At 45.3% G+C, this 22,804-nt stretch overlaps 1 protein-coding gene across 1 annotated transcript in view; it reads left to right on the top strand.

The window, feature by feature from the left end:
* Fzd6 (frizzled class receptor 6) overlaps positions 1 to 21,484 on the top strand; it is a 28,792-nt gene extending 7,308 nt beyond the window's left edge. Inside the window, exons 2-6 of the mRNA XM_035449687.1 lie at positions 10,996 to 11,192; positions 15,910 to 16,927; positions 18,933 to 19,081; positions 19,945 to 20,373; positions 21,316 to 21,484. Coding sequence (XP_035305578.1) covers positions 10,996 to 11,192; positions 15,910 to 16,927; positions 18,933 to 19,081; positions 19,945 to 20,373; positions 21,316 to 21,484 — 1,962 coding nt within the window. The remainder of the gene's footprint in view (positions 1 to 10,995; positions 11,193 to 15,909; positions 16,928 to 18,932; positions 19,082 to 19,944; positions 20,374 to 21,315) is intronic.
* The last annotated feature ends 1,320 nt before the right edge of the window (positions 21,485 to 22,804 follow it).

Below are 22,804 nucleotides of genomic sequence, written 5' to 3'. Positions count from 1 at the left end.
CTGCCATCTTCCTCTTTAAAGTAACTATGTGAGGCCAGCGAGATGGTGCATCGAGGAAAGATGCCTGCCACCGAGCCTGATCTGAGTTGGATCCCTGGGACCCACCACACACACACACAAACACACATACACACACACACGCGCACACACACACACACACACACACACACACACACACACACACACGCACACACAATTTAAAGCAAATTGTCTTTTTAAAAATATCCCTATCTGGCTATGCTGTTAGTCATATTCTATCCGTGTAAATTCTTATCTCTTTCAACTGATAATATGGATAAGACATAATAGTTAAACTTCTATTTACCTGGGACTCTCTCTGAATAAAGTTAACAAGATAGAGTAGTTGGCTCTTGGCTGGGACAGCTTGTCTAAACCAGGCTGTTACTGGGCCTCTTCTGTCATTTAGTCAAAGGGAACCCTGCGTGAGGCCATCAGTGCTGTTGTTCCCGGGGCCTGCTGCTTGAATGCAGGATCTTGGGTAAGCTGTCCAAAACCAAACTGCACCCCAGTCCATCAGTGATCTTTTTTTTAAAAGGAAAAAACAGCAGTGTGGCAGAAGTAGATGTTCTGAGAACTTGAACAATACGATTGTGCTACCGCCCCCATGACTTTAAGATATGTGTAGCCACTTGAAGATGGAATGCTGTTGGGCACACCTGATGGTGAGTAGGTGAGTTCCATAGCTCCTAGTTTGTGAGAAGTGATTTAGGCTGGTGATCTCGATATTATTTAGATTCTCTAGATATCCCATTGTTTTGTCCAGTCCCTATTAAGACTAGGAACAAAACCAAGGTGAGAAGTCCCTTTAATTCATAGAATTAAACCCATTTATTTGCTCTTACGTCTGACCACGGATCTGGAGCATAGGTCTATGACCTCATCAGTTTTACATCCTCAAGATAACGGGCCAGTCTGACGCCTGTGAAATGGCAATGTGGTTCGGGGTCTGGCAGGGAAACTGAGGTGCAGAGTTGGAGAGCTGATTTGAGGCAGTGGCTCTCGTCCGAAGAGCTTATCAAGTAGACTCTGGGCCCAGCCTCAGTTCCCAGATCAGCAGATCTGAAATGGGTGTCGACTCTGTATTTCTAAGAAGTTCATGGGAGTTGATCTAGGGATTGCTCTTTGAGAATTCCTTTCTGAGGCAAGTTAGCCTGCATTCACCCCGGCCCTTCTGTATGTGTCAAAGGGCACCGGCCAAATTAGAGCTGCATATGGGTGCCACGCCGCACGGATTCGTTGCAGTGCGGAAACTACAGCTGAAAAAGAACCTTAACCATAACTTGGGTTGCTGAAGACAGCTTACTAAGAACGCGTCTCGTTTCACTAGGATGCTAAACTGAGCAAGGAGTGGGAATTAACTGGCTTTGATGATGTCACTATTCTCAGAAAGCCCCATTGATCTACATTATTGATTTTTTTATTTTAGTTTTCTATCATGATAGAGAAAAGACCTCCTACCAGCTTGTGTTTGGCTCTTCTTCCCATGATAATGTTTGTAGAAAACCAAGATGGTGATTGTACTTTTGCTAGACACAGCGATTTAAGGCGCGCGCGTGCACACACACACACACACACACACACACACACACACAGAGAGAGAGAGAGAGAGAGAGAGAGAGAGAGAGAGAGAGAGAGAGAGAGATTTTAGAGGTGACAGTTGGCGGGCTCTGTCCGAAGCCCATTTACTGTCAGGCCTCCAAAACCCTTTCTGAAACCAGCACACCAAATCTCACTTCTCTGAGAAACAAACCCATATTTCTTGTTGTTGGTTTTACTCTTTGGCTCTTTTGGGGGCGGGGGACGGGGGTACCCAGCTCCCAAATAAATCACACGGAGTCTTATTCTTTCTTATGAATGTCCAGCCTTAGCTTGGCTTGTTTCTAGCCAGCTTTTCTTAACTTAAATTATCGAGTCTACCTTTTGCCTCTGGGCTTGTATCTTTCTCTATTCCATTTACCTTTCTTTACTTCTTACTCTGTGGCTGGCTGTGTGGTTGGGTGGCTGGCCCACTCTCTCATTCCTTGATCTCCTCCTCCCAGACTTCTCCCCTATTTATACTCTCTGCTTGCCAGCCCCGCCTATCCTTTCTCCTGACTTGCTATTGGCCGTGTAGCTCTTTATTAGACCAATCAAGTGTTGTAGACAGGCAGAGTAACACAGCTTCACAGAGTTCAACAAAGGCAACATCTTTGCATCATTAAACAAATGTTCCACAGCATTAACAAACGTTAATACACATCTACAATTAATATCCCACAACACATACTGGTTTATAAGATTGTGTTCCCTTTTCTCTCTTTCTCTGGACCCTCAGAAGTCAATCTCAACAGTGTCTTGCAGATTTTATTGTGACCCTCACGGATTATGTCAGAGTGGAACTCTGGGTTACGGAGCCGGGGCGATTTGCATTCTCCATACAAAGCTAAACTTTCCAAGAAGGAAGATCTTGCCTCAGAGGCTCCAGGTTTAGAGCCCTGCAGGAGACAGCCCAGCACTCTGCCCTTGTCAATTAGAATGCTGAGTCCCACTGTCCCCAAACCATAGGGTTTATGTGAGAGAAAAGCACATCAAACTGATGGGATTTGACAACCTGCATATTTGGTTTTCAGCTTCTTAAGTTCTCAGTCCTTTCTAAGTCTCGTGTTTTACTCCATATGAGTCAAGAAATTCGGGGTGCCCGTCGCTCTATGCTGTAACTAAACAGTGCCCTTGGAGCCTGTACTTCTCACCTCCACCTTTGTGACCCTCTTCTGCTTTTTGGTTCTCTGGTGGCAGCTTCTCCGTTGGTCTCCTGTTATCCTTCCTTCATTGGGTGGATCTTTCTCAGGCGAACTCAGGATCCAAGAGATTGCAAGACTAATTCTGTTTGTCATTGTATGAACCATATGTTGCTAGATTTTCATTTCTCGATGGTAATGGGACGCTTACTGCTTTGGGCCTCCAGATAGGCCAGGAACTCCGTTCTAGAATGTGTTCCATTTACCGAGACCATTTACAATCCATTCTTTGTGGAATTTCCAGATTAGTTTGTGATTTTGGCTGTTTTTTTGGGGGGAGGAATGGAGAGAACTTGATCAGCTTGTAGACTCCATGACAAGGCTGTCGAATCAGATTCAGATCTTGGGGGCTGGGGGCAAAGGAGCCAGACCATAGATAAGATCATATCTGAGGATGCTTGTCACCCTTGCCAGGCTTTTGCCACTGCAGAGATGGTTGGTTGCACTGCAGCCAGCTCACCTAATCTATTTCTCTCTCTCTTTGGCCCAGTCTCTTCCCGAGAATCGTATGCCCAAGGCATCCCAGGCTTATGCTATCTAGCATCGTATACCTAAGGCCGGGCCTGTGAGTTCCTTGTCAGAATGCCTGCCTGCCTCCCTGTACCCTGCTTAGCTTCTCTAGTCTAGCGTCTCCCGTACTCTGAGATTCCCAAAGTAGAGTGCCGAGTAGATGGAGAAAAAGCGTTCATGTTGGAGCTCAGTGCGAGGCAGAGCCACCCACCGAAAGAACATTGTGTTGTTTGGGAGTTTAGTGTTGCTACTCATGTCTCTGTTACTGTTCATAGACTCCTGAGCTGTTGTTGCAAATGTCCTTGGAGGTCATGGGACTCTTCTCTCAGTTCACTCTGAGAATACCCCAAGACTCAGAGACAGAAAATTGTCTTGTAAAGTGACACAGGTAGCTAAACAGTATTTAGAACTTAAGATCCTATTTTTTTTAGATTTATTTATTATGTATACAGTGTTCTGTCTGCATGCATGCCTGCAGACCAGAAGAAGACACCAGATCTCATTACAGATGGTTGTGAGCCACCATGTGGTTGCTGGGAATTGAACTCAGGACCTCTGGAAGAACAACCTGTGCTCTTAACCTCTGAGCCATCTCTCCAGCCCTTACGATCCTATTTTAAGATCATATAAAATAGTCCCTGTCCTCATTGTCCATTTAGTCTGTTCTAGCTGGTTTTATCTTTGTCTTTTTTTTTTCAGAACAGAATAGATGTGTGAATCCCACTTTCTCTTGCCCTCTTCTTCCTAGTTTCTCCCAGTATTAATAGTAGTAGCTCTGCCTAGGGTTTCAGCCAAGTACTGACTGTAAAAGGAAAAATAAAAGACCCAGTGACTGATATTGGGGTACAAGTTCAAGCTGAAGATCAGAAAAGCAAACCAGCCGGCCACTAGCTCTCACCTCTACCTCAGACTGAAAGGGAGACCCGCCTGCCCCTGCCTCTCAAGTGCTGGGTTAAAGGTGTGTGTTAACACCCACCACCCAGCTAGGCTATTTTAGTCATTATTAAATGCTAGACCCACAAAAGTGTTGATGATAACTTTTTTTTTTCCTGTGTGGCTTTCTTAGAGAATTCAGTAGAAAAAGAAAAATGCATGAATGAGATCATGAAGATATAGGATCGATGAAAGGGTTGAAATATTTCACCAAGCAGGAAAAACAAATTAAAGAGACCGTGGAGTTTGAGTATTTCCTCAGGTCAGGAGTTTACATGGCACTTTATGTGCGAATACTCATGATTACATCATGGAATTCGGAGTCTAAAACTGAGGGGCATAAGGAATGTCACAGGTCAGGTGTTTAGCATTTATCATCTAAAGATTTGGTTTCCAAATACGGGGCGTGAACATTCTGTGGGAAAAGCATTGATTCCGCACAAGATTTTGACTTCAAAAGATTGGGAAAATATTCCCGCCCCGTTCATGTTTCCACGTGACTGCCATGTGAAGTAGAGCTTGTTTCTAAATTATTTGTTCCAGAATCACCTGTGCACATTCAGGTCTTCGTGGTATTTGGGATGATAAACATAGCTTGAGCTTTTTGATGTGTTATCTGTGAATTTATGTTGTTGTATGTAGATTTCCAGTCCTCTTCTAACAACTGCTGTGCCTCCATCCCGGTTGGATTGAGGCAGTTTTGCTTGAACCAGGCTAAAGTGTCAAGAGGGTAACCTCTGGGGTCACATGGGCTAGAGTTTCCTCCTGTTGCTTACAACCCTGTCACTGTACAAGGCTACTTAACCTCTCAGGGCCTGACCCCTCTGCACCGTTGTTTGACAGGGTTATTGGGGGGTCTGCTATGAGCTTTGGTAACTCTAAGATTGGTACTATTATAATAAGTATTGATGGAATTATAAGGGTTATGATCCACAATTGAGGTACTGCTGCTAACAGGAGCTCAGAATCTGGAGTAAGAACATGTGGATTCCAATCCAGCATAGATTTGGGAATTTCCAAAATAATTTGCAATAAGAAACTGGCACATTCTCCCTGAGGTGTGACAGCTCGACCCGGCTCGGTGGCCGTGGTGTGGAGGTGCTATGAGGTCACTGTAGAAGGAAGCCCAGAGACCTTCCCAGCAGGAGGGGTTTCCTTCTGGGCCAGAACAGCTGTGCCTTTGTTTGTTTAGTGTATCAGGCTTTTTGTGCCTCCCACTTAACCGTTTATTGTTCTGAGAATAACTGACTCAAAGGTCCTCTCAGGTCCCCAAGACCAAGTCCTTTGTCTAGTAGTCTGAATTGACTCGGAAGTTGGTGACTCTGTTGGATCTGATCCAAAGGCTGCTTTCTTTGTCCTGCACTGTTTTAAACGTAGAAAGTGCCAAGGCTCAAGATACGGGAGGTTTCTCACCTAAAAACTTAGGCTCTCCTTTTTGTGTATGTAGAACTGATGTGTCTGACAATTCTGGGCTCACATCTCCAAGGAAAGGTGACAGCTGTTGCCAGCCACTCCCCTGCCTCACACACCTCTAACTGATGAGCCTGGTATTCAGACACAGTTTCTGTTTTCAGTGTCTGATTTAGTTTCTTTTCTGTATATAAACATCCGCGTTGCTGTAATAGGCAAACTACTTGTGTCGGGGCTCTCTAGAGGAGTCAAACCCATAGAATAAATATTTATTAAAAGTAGGTTCATTAGGTTGGCTTACATGTGGCATATTGGGTAGTCCAACAATGACTAACCAGATGCTGAGAGGCTGAGAAACCAGAAGCTGCTCAATACACCACACCTTGCTGGGTTTGTCCTGTAAGAAGTTGTAGAGCAGCCGGGCATTGGTGGTGCACGCCTTCAATCCCGGCACTTGGGAAGCAGAGGCAGGCGGATCTCTTCAACTTCGAGGCCAGCCTGGTCTACAGAATGAGTTCCAAGACAGCCAGGACTGTTACACAGAGAAGCCCTGTCTCGAAAGACCCCCCCAAAAGAGAAAAGTTGTAGAGCAAAAGCGGTTGTGTGGTTTTTCTTCTTGTTATTAAAATGGACACCAGCTTTTAAATGTTGGCCATCAGCTCTGTGTGGCAACGCAGTCCCCTTGCATTTTTTTCTACTGAAGTGTCTGGTTACCAGACACTTAAGGACTCTGTCATATTCAGAAAGACTGTTTTGAGTCTTTGACTTGCGCTTCAGCTGTGTTGCAATACTCAGGGCCCACTGTGGTAGGGGTGCTGGACTCTAGTGGAGACACAATTGTCCTGGCTGTTACTGATTGTGTTTTTAATGCCGGCGTCTAGACATCTGGGGTGGGAAAAGATTGTAATTCTAGGTGCTGGTATCTGGTCTTTGTTGGGTGGTTGTTTTGTTCCTTGGCTTCTGTTTCCTCTCTGGTTCTTAGGAGAGTGTGGTAGGCTGTGTGCTGCCTGTATCAAAGTCTGGGGTCCTGATAGGTGTGGACACTGAGGGCTCCAGAGTTTCTGTGTTTCTGGCTATTGGGACCTGAGACTTCGGAATGGGGAAAAGGGCTGGGGGCGTAGAGGCGTTTCCCAAGAAAAGCGGAGTGTCCCACCAGGATCTGCTCAGTTAGTCCACTGGAATGGAGGCAGAGAGTGAGAAAGGCCACAGCAGAAGGTCTGCTACAGGGCTGGGGTTGAGACTGGGGGACTGGACTTTGAGGAATGGAAGGAGAGGTGGAGACCTGCAGTTCGTGCTTCTCCAGCAGGAGTGGCCCGTGGTTTCCAGGGAGTGACTGCTGGAGCCGGGGGCTGGGACACAGGGCCATTAGGTAGAAGTGGTGTTCAGCAGTGTGTTTTAAAGTGTATTTGCTGTAAGTCAGGAGCTTTAGTTGGCCAAACTGAAGAAAGCACAGTCCCTATTCCTTTTTAACTTCCAGAAACTTCTCAAACCTTATAATTCGATGATGAGAGCTTTTCCGGTTTTTTTGTTTTTTTTGTTTGTTTTGTTTATCTCATTTGTTAATGCAGCTATGATTTTAGGAATTTTTTTAATGTTTAAATAAAAACATCTCTTTCAGTGGCTTTAAGGACGATGGAGAAATGATGCTAAGTCATAGGTTCAGTACATTCCTATGAAACCAGAATTTTCAGTCCTCCCCCTACTACACATCCTCTGTATATAATGCCAATCAGTTTTTATACTGATGACTTTAAGAATGTGTGTTCTCTTTAAAGATATACTCTATTATCTATTCATGTATGTGCATGTGTCTGTGTGTATATGCTCTGTGTGTGTGTGTGTGTGTGTGTGTGTGTGTGTGTGTGTGTGTGGTCTCTGTGTCCTCTGGGGTTGGAGTTACAGTGAGTCGTGAGCTGCCCAGCATGGGTGCTAAGATCTGAACTCCCGGTCTTCTGGAAGAGCGGCAGTGCTCTTAACTGCTGAGCCGGCTCTGTCTCTCCAGCCCCGAGTCTGTATTTATTTTTAAAGCATCTTGCCTGCCTTGCTGTGTTTGTTTAACTCCCTCCTTGTAGTTATCCTACACTGAAATAATCTATGAATGCTGTCCCGTCAACATTTGAGTGAATGGATAAACAACGATGGTAGAGCAGTACAACGGGCTACTGCTCAGCAGTTAGAAGGAGCGAACTACTGCTCCACAGAACAGCACAGCTGCACCTCTAAGTAATGAGCTTGGGCTGAGAGCTGGCTCAGAAGTCAAGAACACTTACTGCCATTGCAGAGGACCGGGAGTGTGGTCGGGTGCCATATCAGATGGCTCACAGCCACTTGTGACTGCAGTGCCGGGGAATCAGATGCCCTCCTGTCTCTTGGGGCAGGTGCATACACTCAGTGCACAGAAATTCACTCAGGCACACATAACTAACATACATAAATAAACCCTTGAAAGCGAGACCCCGGGTTAAAGAAGCTAAGTAACCAAAAAGCAAGCATGCTGTATGGCTTCACTTAGATAAAATTATAGACGCAGTTGTCAGGGATGGTAGTTTACTGAGTGGATGAGGTGGGGGGTGGGAAGGATTACAAGGGGGTACTATAGTCCCTTTGATTATAGTAATGGCTTCAAAACTTACCTAATTGTACGCTTCGTATGTATTTGGTTCATCACATATGATTTCTTGAGTGAAGCTGGGGCAACCCTCAATGCTGAAAGGGCTCTCCACAGAAAGGTAGTAAGTAGTCCTTGCCTCCGCTTCCCCACCCCACCCCAGCCCTGCTTCCCAGAGCAGCCACTCTGAACTCTTCCATGTGTTTTCTCTGCTCTCTGCTGACTGTCTCTCTAGAACTTGAAGAGTCTTTGTGGGTCAAGGTCAGCATTCCGTCATCTCACTCCAGGGCTTGTCTCTTTCTTTCCTTCTTTTCTTCTTCCCTTCTTTCTTTCTTTTTCTTCCTTCCTTCCTTTCTTCCTTTCTTTCTTTCTTTCTTTCTTTCTTTCTTTCTTTCTTTCTTTCTTTCTTTCTGCCTCCTTTCTTCCCTCCTTCCTTCCTTTCTTTCTTTTTTTTCTGAAACAGGGTTTCTCTGTGGCTTTGGAAGCTGTCCTGGAACTAGCTTTTGTAGACCAGGCTGGTCTTGAACTCACAGAGATCCGCCTGCCTCTGCCTCCTCTGCAGTGACCTAGGAAGGACACAGTGACTCTCAGGGTCCTCTGCAGTGACCTAGGATGGACAGTGACTCTCAGGGTCCTCTGCAGTGACCTAGGAAGGACACAGTGACTCACAGGGTCCTCTGCAGTGACCTAGGAAGGACACAGTGACTCTCAGGGTCCTTTGCAGTGACCTAGGAAGGACACAGTGACTCTCAGGGTCCTCTGCAGTGACTTAGGAAGGACACAGTGACTCTCAGGGTCCTCTGCAGTGACCTAGGATGGACAGTGACTCACAGGGTCCTCTGCAGTGACCTAGGAAGGACACAGTGACTCACAGGGTCCTCTGCAGTGACCTAGGAAGGACACAGTGACTCTCAGGGTCCTCTGCAGTGACCTAGGAAGGACACAGTGACTCACAGGGTCCTCTGAAGTGACCTAGGATGAACAGTGACTCACAAGGTCCTCCGCAGTGACTTAGGAAAGACACAGTGACTCCGACTGGGTGGTACTCATAGGAAATGTCAAATTCGAAATGTAATTTGAAGGAAGAATTGTAGGATTTGTTGATCTCCTGGATATAAAATGAAAGAAAAAGTAAAGAGTGAATCTCAAGACTCTTGTCCTGATAGCTTGAGCATCGTGGGTTGTGATGACAGGAGACTGTTTGGAGAACGGAGGGGCTGAGGTGTGTCGTAGAGGGACTGAGTGCAGGGTGTTTAGTGACAGCCAAATGGAGCTGTCAGAAGCAGCTGTTCACTCCTGGTATGTTTCCCTGGAGCAGCGTTCTGGCACAAGAGGCCATTTCTCTATTTATAATCAGCAAACAGAAGATCAGAAGAGGAGACGGTGCGGTGGGTAGGAAACAAAAACTAATTAGTATCTAATGGGGGAGGTCCTTCTTTGTAAATGTTTGTCTTATTGGTTGATAAATAAAGCACTGTTGGCCAATAGGGAAGCAAGATAGGTGTGACTAGGAGTCGAGGAGGATTCTGGGAAATGTAGTAAAAAGAAGTCTTGTGATCCAGGCAGGAGGTGACATAGCAGGCAGACTCAGAATATAAGCAGGGACAAGCAGGAAATCGCTCTCTTCCACTTTCTCCCCCTCTCTGCTCTGGAGCCACCATGTGAGCCCAACAAGAGAGGATGCATTCTGCCGGCATCCTCAATAAGATAAGTTTATAAAATCTGTAGTTTAATAGTTATGGTTGATAATTAAGACTGAGCTAGCAGATAAGAAATCCTAGTCATTGGCCAGCAGCATTGTATAAGTCTCTGTGTGTTATTTTGGGCGACCATGTGGTGACGGGGCTCGGGCGGCTTGGTGGAAAGATTCATCGTTACAAGTGTCCTGTAAGACAAAAGGAAAACTGTTCAGAAAGAGGAACTGTGTCAGTTGGTGATGTAAATAGAATAAAGACTTGGAATTTACCGCTGGACTTAGTGTGGTGGCTGTCACAAGTGTTCCTTCTGCGTCTGCCACAGTCGTGATTTCTGACCACCCCCCCCCCAAGTCTGCTCACCTGGACAGACATTCTCTACCTCCATATCCAAAACATGGCCTCCTTCCACCCCCTTACAGTAGCTTGTCCTTACCTGTATCTAAGAAGTTGTGAGATACCGACGGTTTCTTAACATTTGCCTTTACCACTAGGATTAAATTAAACAAGGGAAGGCGCTCTGTTCCATTCACCGATGAATCCCCAGAGCCTAGAGCAGTGTCTGCTACCCAGAGATGTCTCTTGTAAAACATAACTGAATGCTGAATGTCTGTGCAGAGGACGAGTGAACAGTGACAAAGCATGCCTTCTAAAATACCAAGGTGTGACCTACAAAATGATAATTTCCATCTTGTGTGAAGGACTCATACATAAACCTAACAGACTAAAAAGTTACTACCTCAAAATTTAATCATGGGGGACAGGCGGTGGTGGCGCACGCCTTTAATCCCAGCACTTGGGAGGCAGAGGCAAGTGGATCTCTGTGAGTTCGAGGCCAGCCTGGTCTACAGAGTGAGTTCCAGGACAGCCAGGGCTACACATAGAAACCCTGTCTTGGAAAAAAAAAAAGAAACATATTGAAAGAAAGAGGTAAAGACAGACTCATTTGGAGGGTAAGTAAAACAATAAATGCTTTAAGCATTAAGCATTATTGACTGACATTTTTCTAACGGTGTCTTCCTTTTTTTTTTTTTCTTAATAGCACTTTCTGCCTGTTGCAAATCTTGAATGTTCACCAAACGTTGAAATATTCCTTTGCCACGCTTTCGTACCACCCTGCACGGAGCAGATCCACGTGGCTCCCCCTTGCCGTAAACTATGTGAGGAAGTGTATTCTGACTGCAAAACCTTAATGGACACGTTTGGGATCCGGTGGCCCGAAGAACTTGAATGTAACAGGTGAGCTATGTTTTCCACCAAAAATGAAAACTACTACATACTAGTGGCATTTTAGTAGTGTTAGGTCTCCATAGTACTAACATTTGACTCAACAAATGTTTCTCACACACTTGAGAGGCAGGCACAATGGCAGTAAGCACTGTCGACCGACCTACTGGTTAGCAATAAACAGACTTCGTTCTTGCTCTCAGGAAACTTACTGTTAGTATTCAGGCGTCTGTACTGGTCTGCCCTTGGAGTTCTGACAGGATACCCCCTCAGCTGCAGCTACTAAGAGCACCATCTGTGCATTCCCTGCCTACCTCCATGTTTCTCTCTCTCTCTCTCTCTCTCTCTCTCTCTCTCTCTCTCTCTTCATCCACTCTTGTCCCCAGGGACCGATGGTGTCCACCCCTTTGTCTGCGCCTTCACCCTCCTCATCCAGTAAACCTCCTATGTGAGTCCTGTTGTACGGTGTGACTTCCCTTCACAGCGTCTTTAAAATTACAACGCTTACAGCAAGGAGAAGGAGCAGATAGTAACCAAGTCGTTATGCTAGCAAATGCAATAATGACTGAGAGAGACACAACAAAGGAGGAGTTCGTAATTAGATGAGAACGCGTCCTGGGGCCTTTCCCCTAAACTGGGGCTGGGGCTGGTCAAGAGGGAATCCACCGACCGTTGACCTAAAGTATGAAGGATAAGGCTGAGTTACGTAGGTGATGGGGGAAGGGAGGGACGTTTCAGACAACAGGAGCAACTTGTTCAGGGATCTTGCGGCAGGAAGGGGCTTGGCATAGTAGGGCAGAAAACTGCCCGTAAGAAGCATGGTGTTGCGTGCCTGCGGTCTTGGTGCTCAGGAGGCCGCGCCAGGTGGATCAAGAACTGAAGGCTACAGCGTGAGCCCCTGTCTAGAAAAGCAAATAAAACAAAAAGCGAGCCAGTGTAATTGTGGTGATGAGGATGAGAACGGTGATGCAAGCTGAGGAGAGAGAGGCAGCAGTCAGGCCCTTCCAGGTCTGTAGCATGGTTTTCCGCCAGCAGCGGGGGTGGGGTGGGGTGTCCACCAGCTGTGTTTGGGTAGGGATGGCTTCTGTATGGAGCAAGGCACTCCCGTGCAGTCGCATGAGGAATGCTGGAATGCTCTCCTTGGCAGTTCACCCCTGGACTTCAGGCCACTTCCCTTTTTCAGCATTGATGAGTAGGGAATTCACCTCAGCTGCCTCTGAGAGTTCAGCCCTTTACATCCTTTTCTTTTTTATTATTTTTGACAAGATGTCAATCATTTGGTCACAACTGAACCAATAAGGAAAGTGTGAAATGTGTGTCCAGGAAGGAGGAAGGAATCCAGGGATGAAGAAGCAGGGGTGGGGGGGCGGGGCGAGCGGGCGCTCGGGAGCATTCGCTCTCTTACTGGAGTGGTGGGGGCCGAGGGTAACGAAGGGAGTGGAAAATGAAGCCAGACCCATGAATGGACTTCAGGAAACTTGGGGTTGAAACAGGAAGAGGGTGTGGCAGCCAGAAGGAAGCTCCCAAGAGTCGCTTTAATGAGATAAGTGATGAGAATAAGAGAGCACTCAGAAAAATAAACAGAGGGTTTATCTGTGGCTAGAGTCTTATTGGACGGACTTAGTACGAAGATAACAGAGCAATAACTGGGGACTTTAAGGACTTCCAGGGCCAAGGGAAAAGCAGCCACAGACAAGGTAGGAGAAACAGTAGGTAGCTGTGGAGGAGACAAACGTGACAGGAGGCGCCTCTGTCGTAATGGCGGGATGGAGTCAGCTGGCCCTGAGTGGTAGCAGGGTTGCATGGTTACCAAGGTGCTTGGAGGACTCCCGCCTGCTGGTATCTGTTGGGAAGCAGCTGGTGTCTGGGTCCTGTTGAGCTGGGGAGGTGGGTTATGAACTTGAGAAGCTGACAGGTGGGGTGAGTGAAAGAGTAAATAGACTGAAGAGGCTTGTATCGCTTTAGGTAATGTGAGTAACCCTGCATACTCTAATAACCCGGTGGCTACTCGCTCGGGTCTGTTGAAACCTTCTGCAGCAATGGTGGGATGCCTGGACCTATTACCTGGGAAGCAGATATTTGGGCTTTCCTGCGGCTGAAGTTTTAACAGATGAATACAGTGCAAAGATGAGAAAGGGTAACACGAGGGTCTGGAGAGATGGCTCAGAGGTTTAGAGCATCTGTCGTTCTTGTAGATCAGCTTCGATTCCCAGGCATCCATATGCCCGCTCTCAACTGTCCCTTACTCCTGTTCCGGGGGATCGGATGCCCTCTTCTAGCCTCTGAGGGCGCCGGGCATCCATATGCAGATATGGAGACGAGACATTTCATGACATAAAATAAATAATAAAAAGAAAGAATAATGAAAAGGGTATTACTTCAACCTTAATTAGTCTGTGACTGTCTAAATGGATGAGGACTGACATGGAAAAGTCAAAGAACTGCCGTATGGAAACAGGATGTCCCAGTGAGCTTTAAAAAGGCATTGTAGACAGTGATGGACAAACACACCTTAAGATTAGAGCCGGGCGTTGGTGGTGCACACCTTTAATCCCAGCACTCGGGAGGCAGAGGCAGGCGGATCTCTGTGAGTTCAAGGCTGGCCTGGTCTCCAGAGCGAGTGCCAGGATAGGCTCCAAAGCTACACAGAGAAACCCTGTCTCAAAAAACAAAACAAAACAAAAAAAAGATTGGAGCCTGGATGCCTGAGTTGATTTCTGTAGTCTACCCTTACAGAAAACAACCAGACTCCTAAGTCACCATAATTGAAATGGACACAGCTGACTCACGGCCGGCAATACTAATAAACTGAAAAAACCAGTTGCACATGTAGAAAGAGAAGTTATGGCGTGATGCCATTTGTACACAGTTCAGAACCTGTGAGGCTACCGTATAAAGTTATGGCTAGTGAGTACTACAGTAATACCTTTAATTACTTGAGGAGAACAAAAAGCAAATCTCTGGTAACTCATGCTCCTGAGAAGAAAGAAAAGGGAATCCGACCTGAAAGGAGGCCTGACCGTGTCTGTGATGTTGTGTTGCTTTATTTTTTTAAAGATTCTAAGCAGAATTGAATGGTGTTACTTCTTTAATAAAGTGGAGAGGTTGTGAGTATTCATTCTGCAGGAATCTCTGTCTATCTCCCTGTCTTTATTTTGAGACAGAGTCTCACTAGGTAGTCCTAGCTGACCTTGAACTTACGCTGTAGAGCAGGCTGGTCTCCAGCTCACAGAGATGAGCCTGCCTCTGCCTCCTCAATGCTGAGATCAAGGTATGCGGTACCACACCCAGCCCTTAATCTCCTCCTCACCCCTGTAACTTCAAAGGTGTTTTTTGATATGTGTGTAAGTGTTTTGCCTTCATGAATGTCTATGCAGAAGGTGGATGCAATGCCCGTAGATACCAGGAAAAGATGTCTAATCCTCTGGGAATGGAGTTCCAGAAAGCTGTTAACTGCCAGGAAGGTGCAGGGAATCAAACCCAGGACCTCTGAAAGAGCAACCAGTGCTCTTAACCACTGAGCCACTTATTACCTATTTTAATCTTAGTCTCTTATATTTTGGATGTGTTCTCATTGTTTTTAAACCATATAGACCCTTCGAAATAATGCCAGTGTATCCAAATTCAGCTCAGTGGTACAGTTCTGCACAGAAGAGAAATATCTGTGTGTTGCTCAAATTGTCCACGACCAAACCAGGGATGTGAGCCAAGCTGGTTCCCAACCTGTGTCTCGATGTTTGTCTTGTCTTGTCCTTCCTTTAAGAATGTAAGCTCCACCCTGTCACTCCTCTCAGCCATCTAGTTCTATCCCCTCGGTCACATGATTAATCAGGCATTGCTGTGAGCGTTAGAAAAGAAAATAGAGTAGGGCTGGCGCTCAGCGAAAAGAGCACTTGCCCAGTGTGTGCTCACACTCACATTGTCCAGCGTGTGCAGAGTCTCACATTCACATTGTCCAGTGTGTGCTCACATTCACATTGTCCAGTGTGTGCTCACACTCACATTGTCCTGTGTGTGCAGAGTCTCACACTCACATTGTCCAGTGTGTGCAGAGTCTCACACTAATATTGTCCAGTGTGTGCAGAGTCTCACACTCACATTGTCCAGTGTGTACAGAGTCTCACACTCACATTGTCCAGCATGTGCAGAGGCTCACACTCACATTGTCCAGCGTGTGCAGAGGCTCACACTGAGTCCCACACACCTGAAAATAATGAAAGGCGATTTCCTTGGGATTTATATTTCATACACTATAATTAGGCAAGCCAGTACTTTGGAAATTACTAAATTAGGTAAGTTATACATTCTCTTAAATGTTCAGTGTTAAGGACAGAAAATATCTAAAATTATGATAATTAATTATTTTCCAAGGAGTAGATTTTTTTATGGTTTACTGTCTTCTTCTTCTTCTTATATTTAAGTGGGTTGAGGCTTCATGAACAACCACAGTTTTTAGTCAGTTTCAAAACTCTACCCAACCCTAAAGATAATCACTCAGCCTTGTATGTCTCCCGTCAACTATGAATGCAACAAGGCCATGGTTTATACTTGGAAAGCATAAGAGCAGGTGGGGGGTGGATCTGAGAGGACTGAGGGGGGACAGAGAGGGGGGATGTGATCGGAATACACTGTGCACATGTATGAAATTCTAAAGAATTCATGAAAATACTTTTTTTTAAAGATTTAAAGGCTGATGACCTCATATGTTGAGTTTTTGTGACCTTTACAGATTGCCACACTGTGACGCCACAGTTCCTGTAACTCCTGATCCACACACAGAGCTCCTGGGTCCTCAGAGGAAAACAGAACAAGTCCCAAGAGACATTGGCTTTTGGTGTCCAAAGCATCTTAAGGCTTCCGGAGAACAAGGCTATAAGTTTCTGGGGATCGACCACTGTGCCCCTCCGTGCCCCAACATGTATTTTAAAACTGATGAGCTGGACTTTGCCAAAAGTTTCATAGGGATAGTTTCAATATTTTGTCTCTGTGCAACTCTGTTCACATTCCTTACATTTTTAATTGACGTTAGAAGATTCAGGTACCCAGAGAGACCAATCATCTATTACTCCGTCTGTTACAGCATTGTTTCTCTCATGTACTTTGTTGGGTTTCTGCTGGGCAACACCACAGCGTGTAATAAGGCGGATGAAAAGCTGGAGCTCGGGGACACGGTTGTTCTGGGATCGAAGAATAAGGCTTGCAGCGTGGTCTTTATGTTTTTGTATTTTTTCACAATGGCAGGCACCGTGTGGTGGGTGATTCTCACCGTCACTTGGTTCTTGGCTGCAGGAAGAAAGTGGAGCTGTGAGGCCATTGAACAAAAAGCGGTGTGGTTCCACGCGGTCGCCTGGGGCACGCCTGGTTTTCTCACCGTCATGCTGCTTGCTATGAACAAAGTTGAGGGGGACAATATTAGCGGGGTTTGCTTCGTTGGCCTCTACGACCTGGATGCCTCTCGCTACTTTGTCCTTCTGCCTCTGTGTCTCTGTGTGTTTGTTGGGCTGTCTCTCCTTCTAGCTGGCATCATTTCCTTGAATCACGTTAGACAAGTTATACAACACGACGGCCGAAACCAAGAGAAACTAAAGAAGTTCATGATTCGAATTGGAGTCTTCAGTGGCCTGTATCTTGTGCCCTTGGTGACACTTCTAGGTTGCTACGTCTATGAGCTAGTGAACAGGGTCACCTGGGAGATAACTTGGTTCTCCGATCATTGTCGCCAGTACCGCATCCCGTGTCCTTTTCAGGTAGGAGCGACCGTTTGGATTATGACACTGTTTACTCGTGGTCAGAAAATCAGACTTCAGTTCGAGAAGTCCTAACAGACATAGGGAGTCATTCCCTGTGCTCCGGTCAGGCTGGGTGACGTGCTAAGAGGTCATTCCTCAATCCGTAGCTCTAGTTACAGTTATAATACCGCAAGTCTCCCTGGGGCGTTGGTGGTGCACGCCTTTAGTCCCAGCACCTGGGAGGCAGAGGGATGCTGATCTCTGGTCTATAGAGTGAGTGACAGGACAGACTCCAAAGCTACATAGAGAAACCCTGTCTCGAAACCTCCCCCCCAAAAAACAAAAATAATGATTGTAGTTATAATAATAATAATTAATAATAATAATAATAATAATAATAATAATACAGCAAGTCTCCTGTAGCTATTTTAAGCATTAAACTGAAAGCAACAATTAAATTGGGTTAAAAAATCAGATTAACAATTATGAAGAATAGGCCTCGTCAGAGGTATAAAAGGAAAAGTAAATTCTACTAAATTAGAAAGGTTTTTATTTTTTTTCTTTCAGCTCCTCTATTAGTAGGAAAACCCTATGTTTGGGTTTAACCTTTTGTGCAGTGTATGCTTCTAAAAATAGAAATTGGTTTTTGCCCAGCCCATCCTGTCATTCTTAACTGAGAAGAACACACAATTGAAAATGTGTCTCTGACGCTTATGAGTATTATAAGGTGCTTTTTAAAGTGGAAAATTGTAAATTCCTGAAAACATGTAATTTCTTAAAGCATCTCAGTTGAATTTTTGAAGAAAATTTGGGGTTTCCAGAACATAAATCTTAAGAGTATGCAGAGTGCTTGTATACTTGGGTGGTTGAGGTAGAAGAATTGTTGAGTTTGAAGTCAGGCTGGGCAATGTAGTGAGATTCTGTCTCAAATAAATTGAGTAATTCAAGGAAACTAGGATTTATCTGGCTGGGGGTGTCGCTTGGTGATGGAGAACTTCCCCAGCCCTCGAACCCTGGACCTGATGGCTTCTCCATTCCTCTTCGAGCCTCTGCCTTTCTCCCTCTGTCCCATCCATCCCTCCCTGTTTTCCTCCTGTTTTTTAGCTCCTCCTGGAGAATCACTTTAAATAATACAGGGATAGGCAGCGCAGCATTATTTGCAGTTGGAACTAGGTGGGAAGCAACGTAAACACGTTTAAATAGGGGCTAGTTGAGGAAAGCAGAGTCCACAAACGAACATGCCTTTAAAAGCAAAGCTCTGTATGTGCCCTGGGCATATTAATTAGCACAAAAAACAAGATACAATGCTATCCGTGTAATACTTTTGTACTCGGACACTCACAACAGCATTTGAAAATGGATGCTCTAAACAAAATTTTATGAAATTTCTACATTTTCACATCTTAATAATATTGGTTTTGTGGTAGCCAGACAAATTTTAACAACATGTGCATTGATGCAGAAGGACTAGAAAATGTGTTTTTTAATTTTTGTTTTTATGTATGAGTGTGTGCCTGCATGCATGTATATGCACCCATGTATGCTTTGTGCCACCAGGGACAGTAGGGAGCACTGGGACGGTTATAGGTGGTTGTGACCCAGCATGTGGGTGGTGGGAGCTGAACTTGGGTCCTCTGCAGGAGTTGTCAGTGCTCCCAACTGCTGGCCTTCTCTCCAGCCCCTAAATATATTTTAACGTAGATCATAGTGAAGGAAAATAGGTAAATACTTAGACAGATACCTTAGTAATTACAAGAGGCCACTTTACCAGTAGGGGAGGAAGCAGTCAAGAAGTCACACCAAGATTCTGAAAACCGTTAGTACTTTTTTCTGTTGAGAGCCACATTTTGACACACATAAAAGTTCCTTGTTCAGAACGTCATAAAACTGTGCTGGACTTAAACCGTTGTTCCTCTGTGTTATTTACTTCAAACAGACTGAAGGTTTATAATTTGCACCAACTTTGACATTGCAGATTTTTCTTTATATTTTAAGTATGTTGTTTTTTATTTTGTTTTTGTAGGCAAACCCAGGAGCTCGACCAGACCTGGCTTTATTTATGATAAAATATCTGATGACATTAATCGTTGGCATCTCTGCAGTCTTCTGGGTTGGAAGCAAAAAGACCTGCACAGAATGGGCCGGCTTCTTCAAACGAAACCGCAAGCGAGAGTAAGTGTGGACTGATGTCTTAAGATTGTTTAAGAGTAAACAGACAAAAATACCCATGAGTTTACCTAAAGTGCTAGCAATTCAAACCATGGAATGCTCTGTAATATCAGCACATACTTAGGAGTAAATAGTTTGTCTTGGTTCTTTATATATATTGTATCTGATGTGCTGTATGTAGATTTTTTGGTTTTTCATTTCCCACTGATTTGGCTATCAGCCTCCTTGTGGTGCAGACTTCATAGCTGTGGCTGGACAATCGGGGCCTACCAGAAGCCCCCACACTTGGTGGCTGGAGGCAGGGAGATAGCAAATTTGAGGTTCACTTGGATAGCAAGACCCTGTCTCCAAAATATTTTAGTTCAGAACTACATGCTTTTTTCACTAATAATTTTTGAAGGCTGAAAAGTACATTTAACTAGGCTTTGTTATTTTCATTTTTATCTGTGTGGATCTCATATTTATGTACCCATACTAACTTTACTATAATTTGTCAACTTTAATGTTAGAAGGCAAACAGAGGTCATAGGTTATACTATGTCCTCTTTCTTCTGGCTTGCTGGTATAGTCAGCATATTTCTGTGTGACGCAAATACAGTCAGGCCCATTCATTGTGCTGATTTGTATTTCGTTGCCTTCAGTCTTTGATTTTTGACTGTTTAACGCCTCACCAGTGTGCTGCTTCTGTTAGCAAAAGCAAAGGAGGCGTTTGCACGAAAGGTTTCACGATCTGGGAATCCCAGGTTTTATAAACTCCGCACAGTCGGTGTAGAATTGCCAACTACTGAGAGTCTACCTGTAACATGATGGATTGAGCCAATTTCTCCCCCCCCAACCCACCCCCACCCCCCCACCCCACCCCGCAGTCCCATCAGCGAAAGCCGGAGAGTGCTGCAAGAGTCCTGCGAGTTTTTCCTCAAGCACAACTCTAAAGTGAAGCATAAGAAGCAATACTACAAACCAGGGTCACACAAGCTGAAGGTCATTTCCAAGTCCATGGGGACCAGCACGGGAGCCCCCGCAGATCACGGCACGTCTGCCGTGGCCATCGCTGACCATGACTACTTAGGACAAGAAACAACCACAGAGATCCAAACCTCCCCGGATGCATCCGTGAAAGAGGTGACAGCAGACAGAGCAAGCACACCCAGAGCAAAGGAACAGGACTGCGGAGAACCAGCCTCCCCTGCAGCGTCCAGCTCCAAGCTCTCCGGGGAACAGCGCTGCAGGAAAGGCCAAGCCGGCAGTGTGAAGGGGAAAAGCGGTGTGTCGGAAGGGACCCCCAGCGAAGGAAGGTGAGAACAGCTGTGTTGTCTGAAGTTGCCGTCCTTTGAAATACAGCATTGCTCATCTTTTATTGGCGCATGCCACTTCTGGGACGAAGGCATTTTATGACCTATGCTTTTAATCCAGGGAAGTTTGGTTGCAGCCAATAAATAGCCTGGGTCACATACAAGCAGAGAGAGAGAGAGAGAGAGAGAGAGAGAGAGAGAGAGAGAGAGAGAGAGAGAGAGAGAGAGAGAGAGAGACAGAGACAGAGACAGAGACAGAGACAGAGACAGAGAGAGAAACAAAGAAACAAAGAAAGATGGATTTCAGGGAAACAAAACACATTCTATCATTCTGTATCTAAGGTGGTATTTTACACAAAGATGATTATAAAATGTTTTTCGTTTCTGAACATGGAAAAGTATGGCGGATTTTTCCCAATGGTCAAAAGTGACCGAAGTACAGGGTTGTGTTTTGTATGCCCCCCCCCCCCCCCCCATGATGACAGCTCTCAAGGTCATGCTACCTAAGCCCTTTCAGACAGGGCTGAATATACTTTGTTCCCATGATGCTTCCATTTACCTGGCTGTAACTAGCTACTGTAACCCCTCCACAACCCCCACCCCCGCTGGATTTGAGCTGTCTTGGTCACCTTTGTATGCCTAAAATCTCACACTGCATTTTAACACTGCTGGGGAATTAGGAAGCTGGGAGCAGGAACCTGCCCGAGGGACTGCGTTCCCTGTGAGAGCATGCTCGGCCACACAGGACAGCACTGGGTAGAGTGTCTGAAGTCAGCAAAGGTTGTTTCTGAGAAAATCTGTTTGTGATCTGAAGTGTTTGTTACCCAAGAGCTTAGTGGATCGCCTTCTGACAGAAGTCAGAGCTGCTCAGGGGTACACAGGGAGGGTGGTGGGCTTCCCTTCCCCGCTTCTGTATGTGTGCCTGTCAACTTCCTTTTCTCCTAGGGTAAGTCCAAAGAGTGACCTCACTGAAACCGGCCTGGTGAAGAGCAGCAGCCTGCAGGTCCCCAGTTCTTCAGAACCGAGCAGCCCCAAGGGTTCCACTTCTCTGCTCGCTCACCCGGCTTCTGGAGTTAGGAGAGAGCAGGGTGCTGCCGGCCATCCGGACACATGAAGAGACATTTTATCTTGTTACCCCAGAAGCAAATTCATATTACACTGGAGACGACAATGCATTTGTCTTTTAAAAACATTGTTGAGCTGGGAGAGTAGCCCAGTGGTCACTCACCCGGAATACTTGAGGACCTGGGATCATCGCCCAGCACTGCAAAGAGAAAAATCGCTGTTAACACTCTTCTTTTGCACTCAAACCAGCCTTGTCTAGTGTGTGTGTGTGTGTGTGTGTGTGTGTGTGTGTGTGTGTGTGTGTTTTCAAGACAGGGTTTCTCTTTGTAGCCCTGGCTGTCCTGGAACTCACTTCTGTAGACCAGAAAGTCCCACCTGCCTTAGTTCTGGGATTAAAGGTATACACCTCCACCGCCTGGCTTTTTGTCTACTGTTATACTAGGGGGGGAAACAGATTTCAAGAGCAATACAATGCATTTATACCTGAAAAAAGCAGAAATATCCTGGTTAATAATATTTTTAAACTGTGGGGGAGGGGGCATTAGAGGAATCTTCCTTCTATTTATAATGAAGATTCTTTCATCAAAGTATTTTAAGATATTTTGTGCTGTTTCACTCTTTTGATATAAAACCAGGATTTTTTCCTTGCTGAAGTATTTAAAACTTAACACTGAACCTTTATACACACACACACACACACACACACACACACACACACACACACACGCACACACACACACACACACACACACACACACACACACACATGAAAATACACTCCTGTATTTGAACATTTTTGAAAATCCTGGAAATTGATTCAAATATTTTTATGATGTTACTCTAATAACTAATTTTAGCTACTTTGCCACTATGGTAGCTGTTACACTGAATTTTTAAGAAACTTGTAAAACAGCGTTTTTTGTAGTTTGGAGGACAGGTGCTACTGAAAGGATTGGAAGAAGCATTCTGCTGTCGAAGCCACTCCACCTGACCTCTATATGTGTGACTTTTACTCATGTCGATGTCAGAAGATCCCACAGGGCTCTGAAGGGAGAAGCCTGTGGAGACAGAATCCTCCCTGATTGCCCTGTCTCCTGCCTTCTTCGTCGTAAATTGGCAGGCGGAATGCGAGTCGTTTATAAATTACGCCAAGCTATTCAGGTCCTTTCTTATTTTTTAAAGTTTCATGACCCGCTCAAGATTGAATTAAATTTGCGGCCATTTATAGTTGTTTGTACTTTTTAAAAAATTTTTCTTTTTGAGACAGGATCTTACTATGTAGCTCTTCCCAGCTGTCTGGGAGGGAACTCAGTAGATCAGGATGGTCTTGAACTCACAGAGTGCAGCCTGCCTCTGTCTCCCAAGTGCT

The sequence above is a fragment of the Cricetulus griseus genome, chromosome 10 (genome assembly GCF_003668045.3).
Source record: "Cricetulus griseus strain 17A/GY chromosome 10, alternate assembly CriGri-PICRH-1.0, whole genome shotgun sequence".
Taxonomy (NCBI): Eukaryota; Metazoa; Chordata; class Mammalia; order Rodentia; family Cricetidae; genus Cricetulus; species Cricetulus griseus.
The sequence above is the reverse complement of the archived record's forward strand: the minus strand, read 5'-3'. Positions and strand labels throughout refer to the sequence as shown.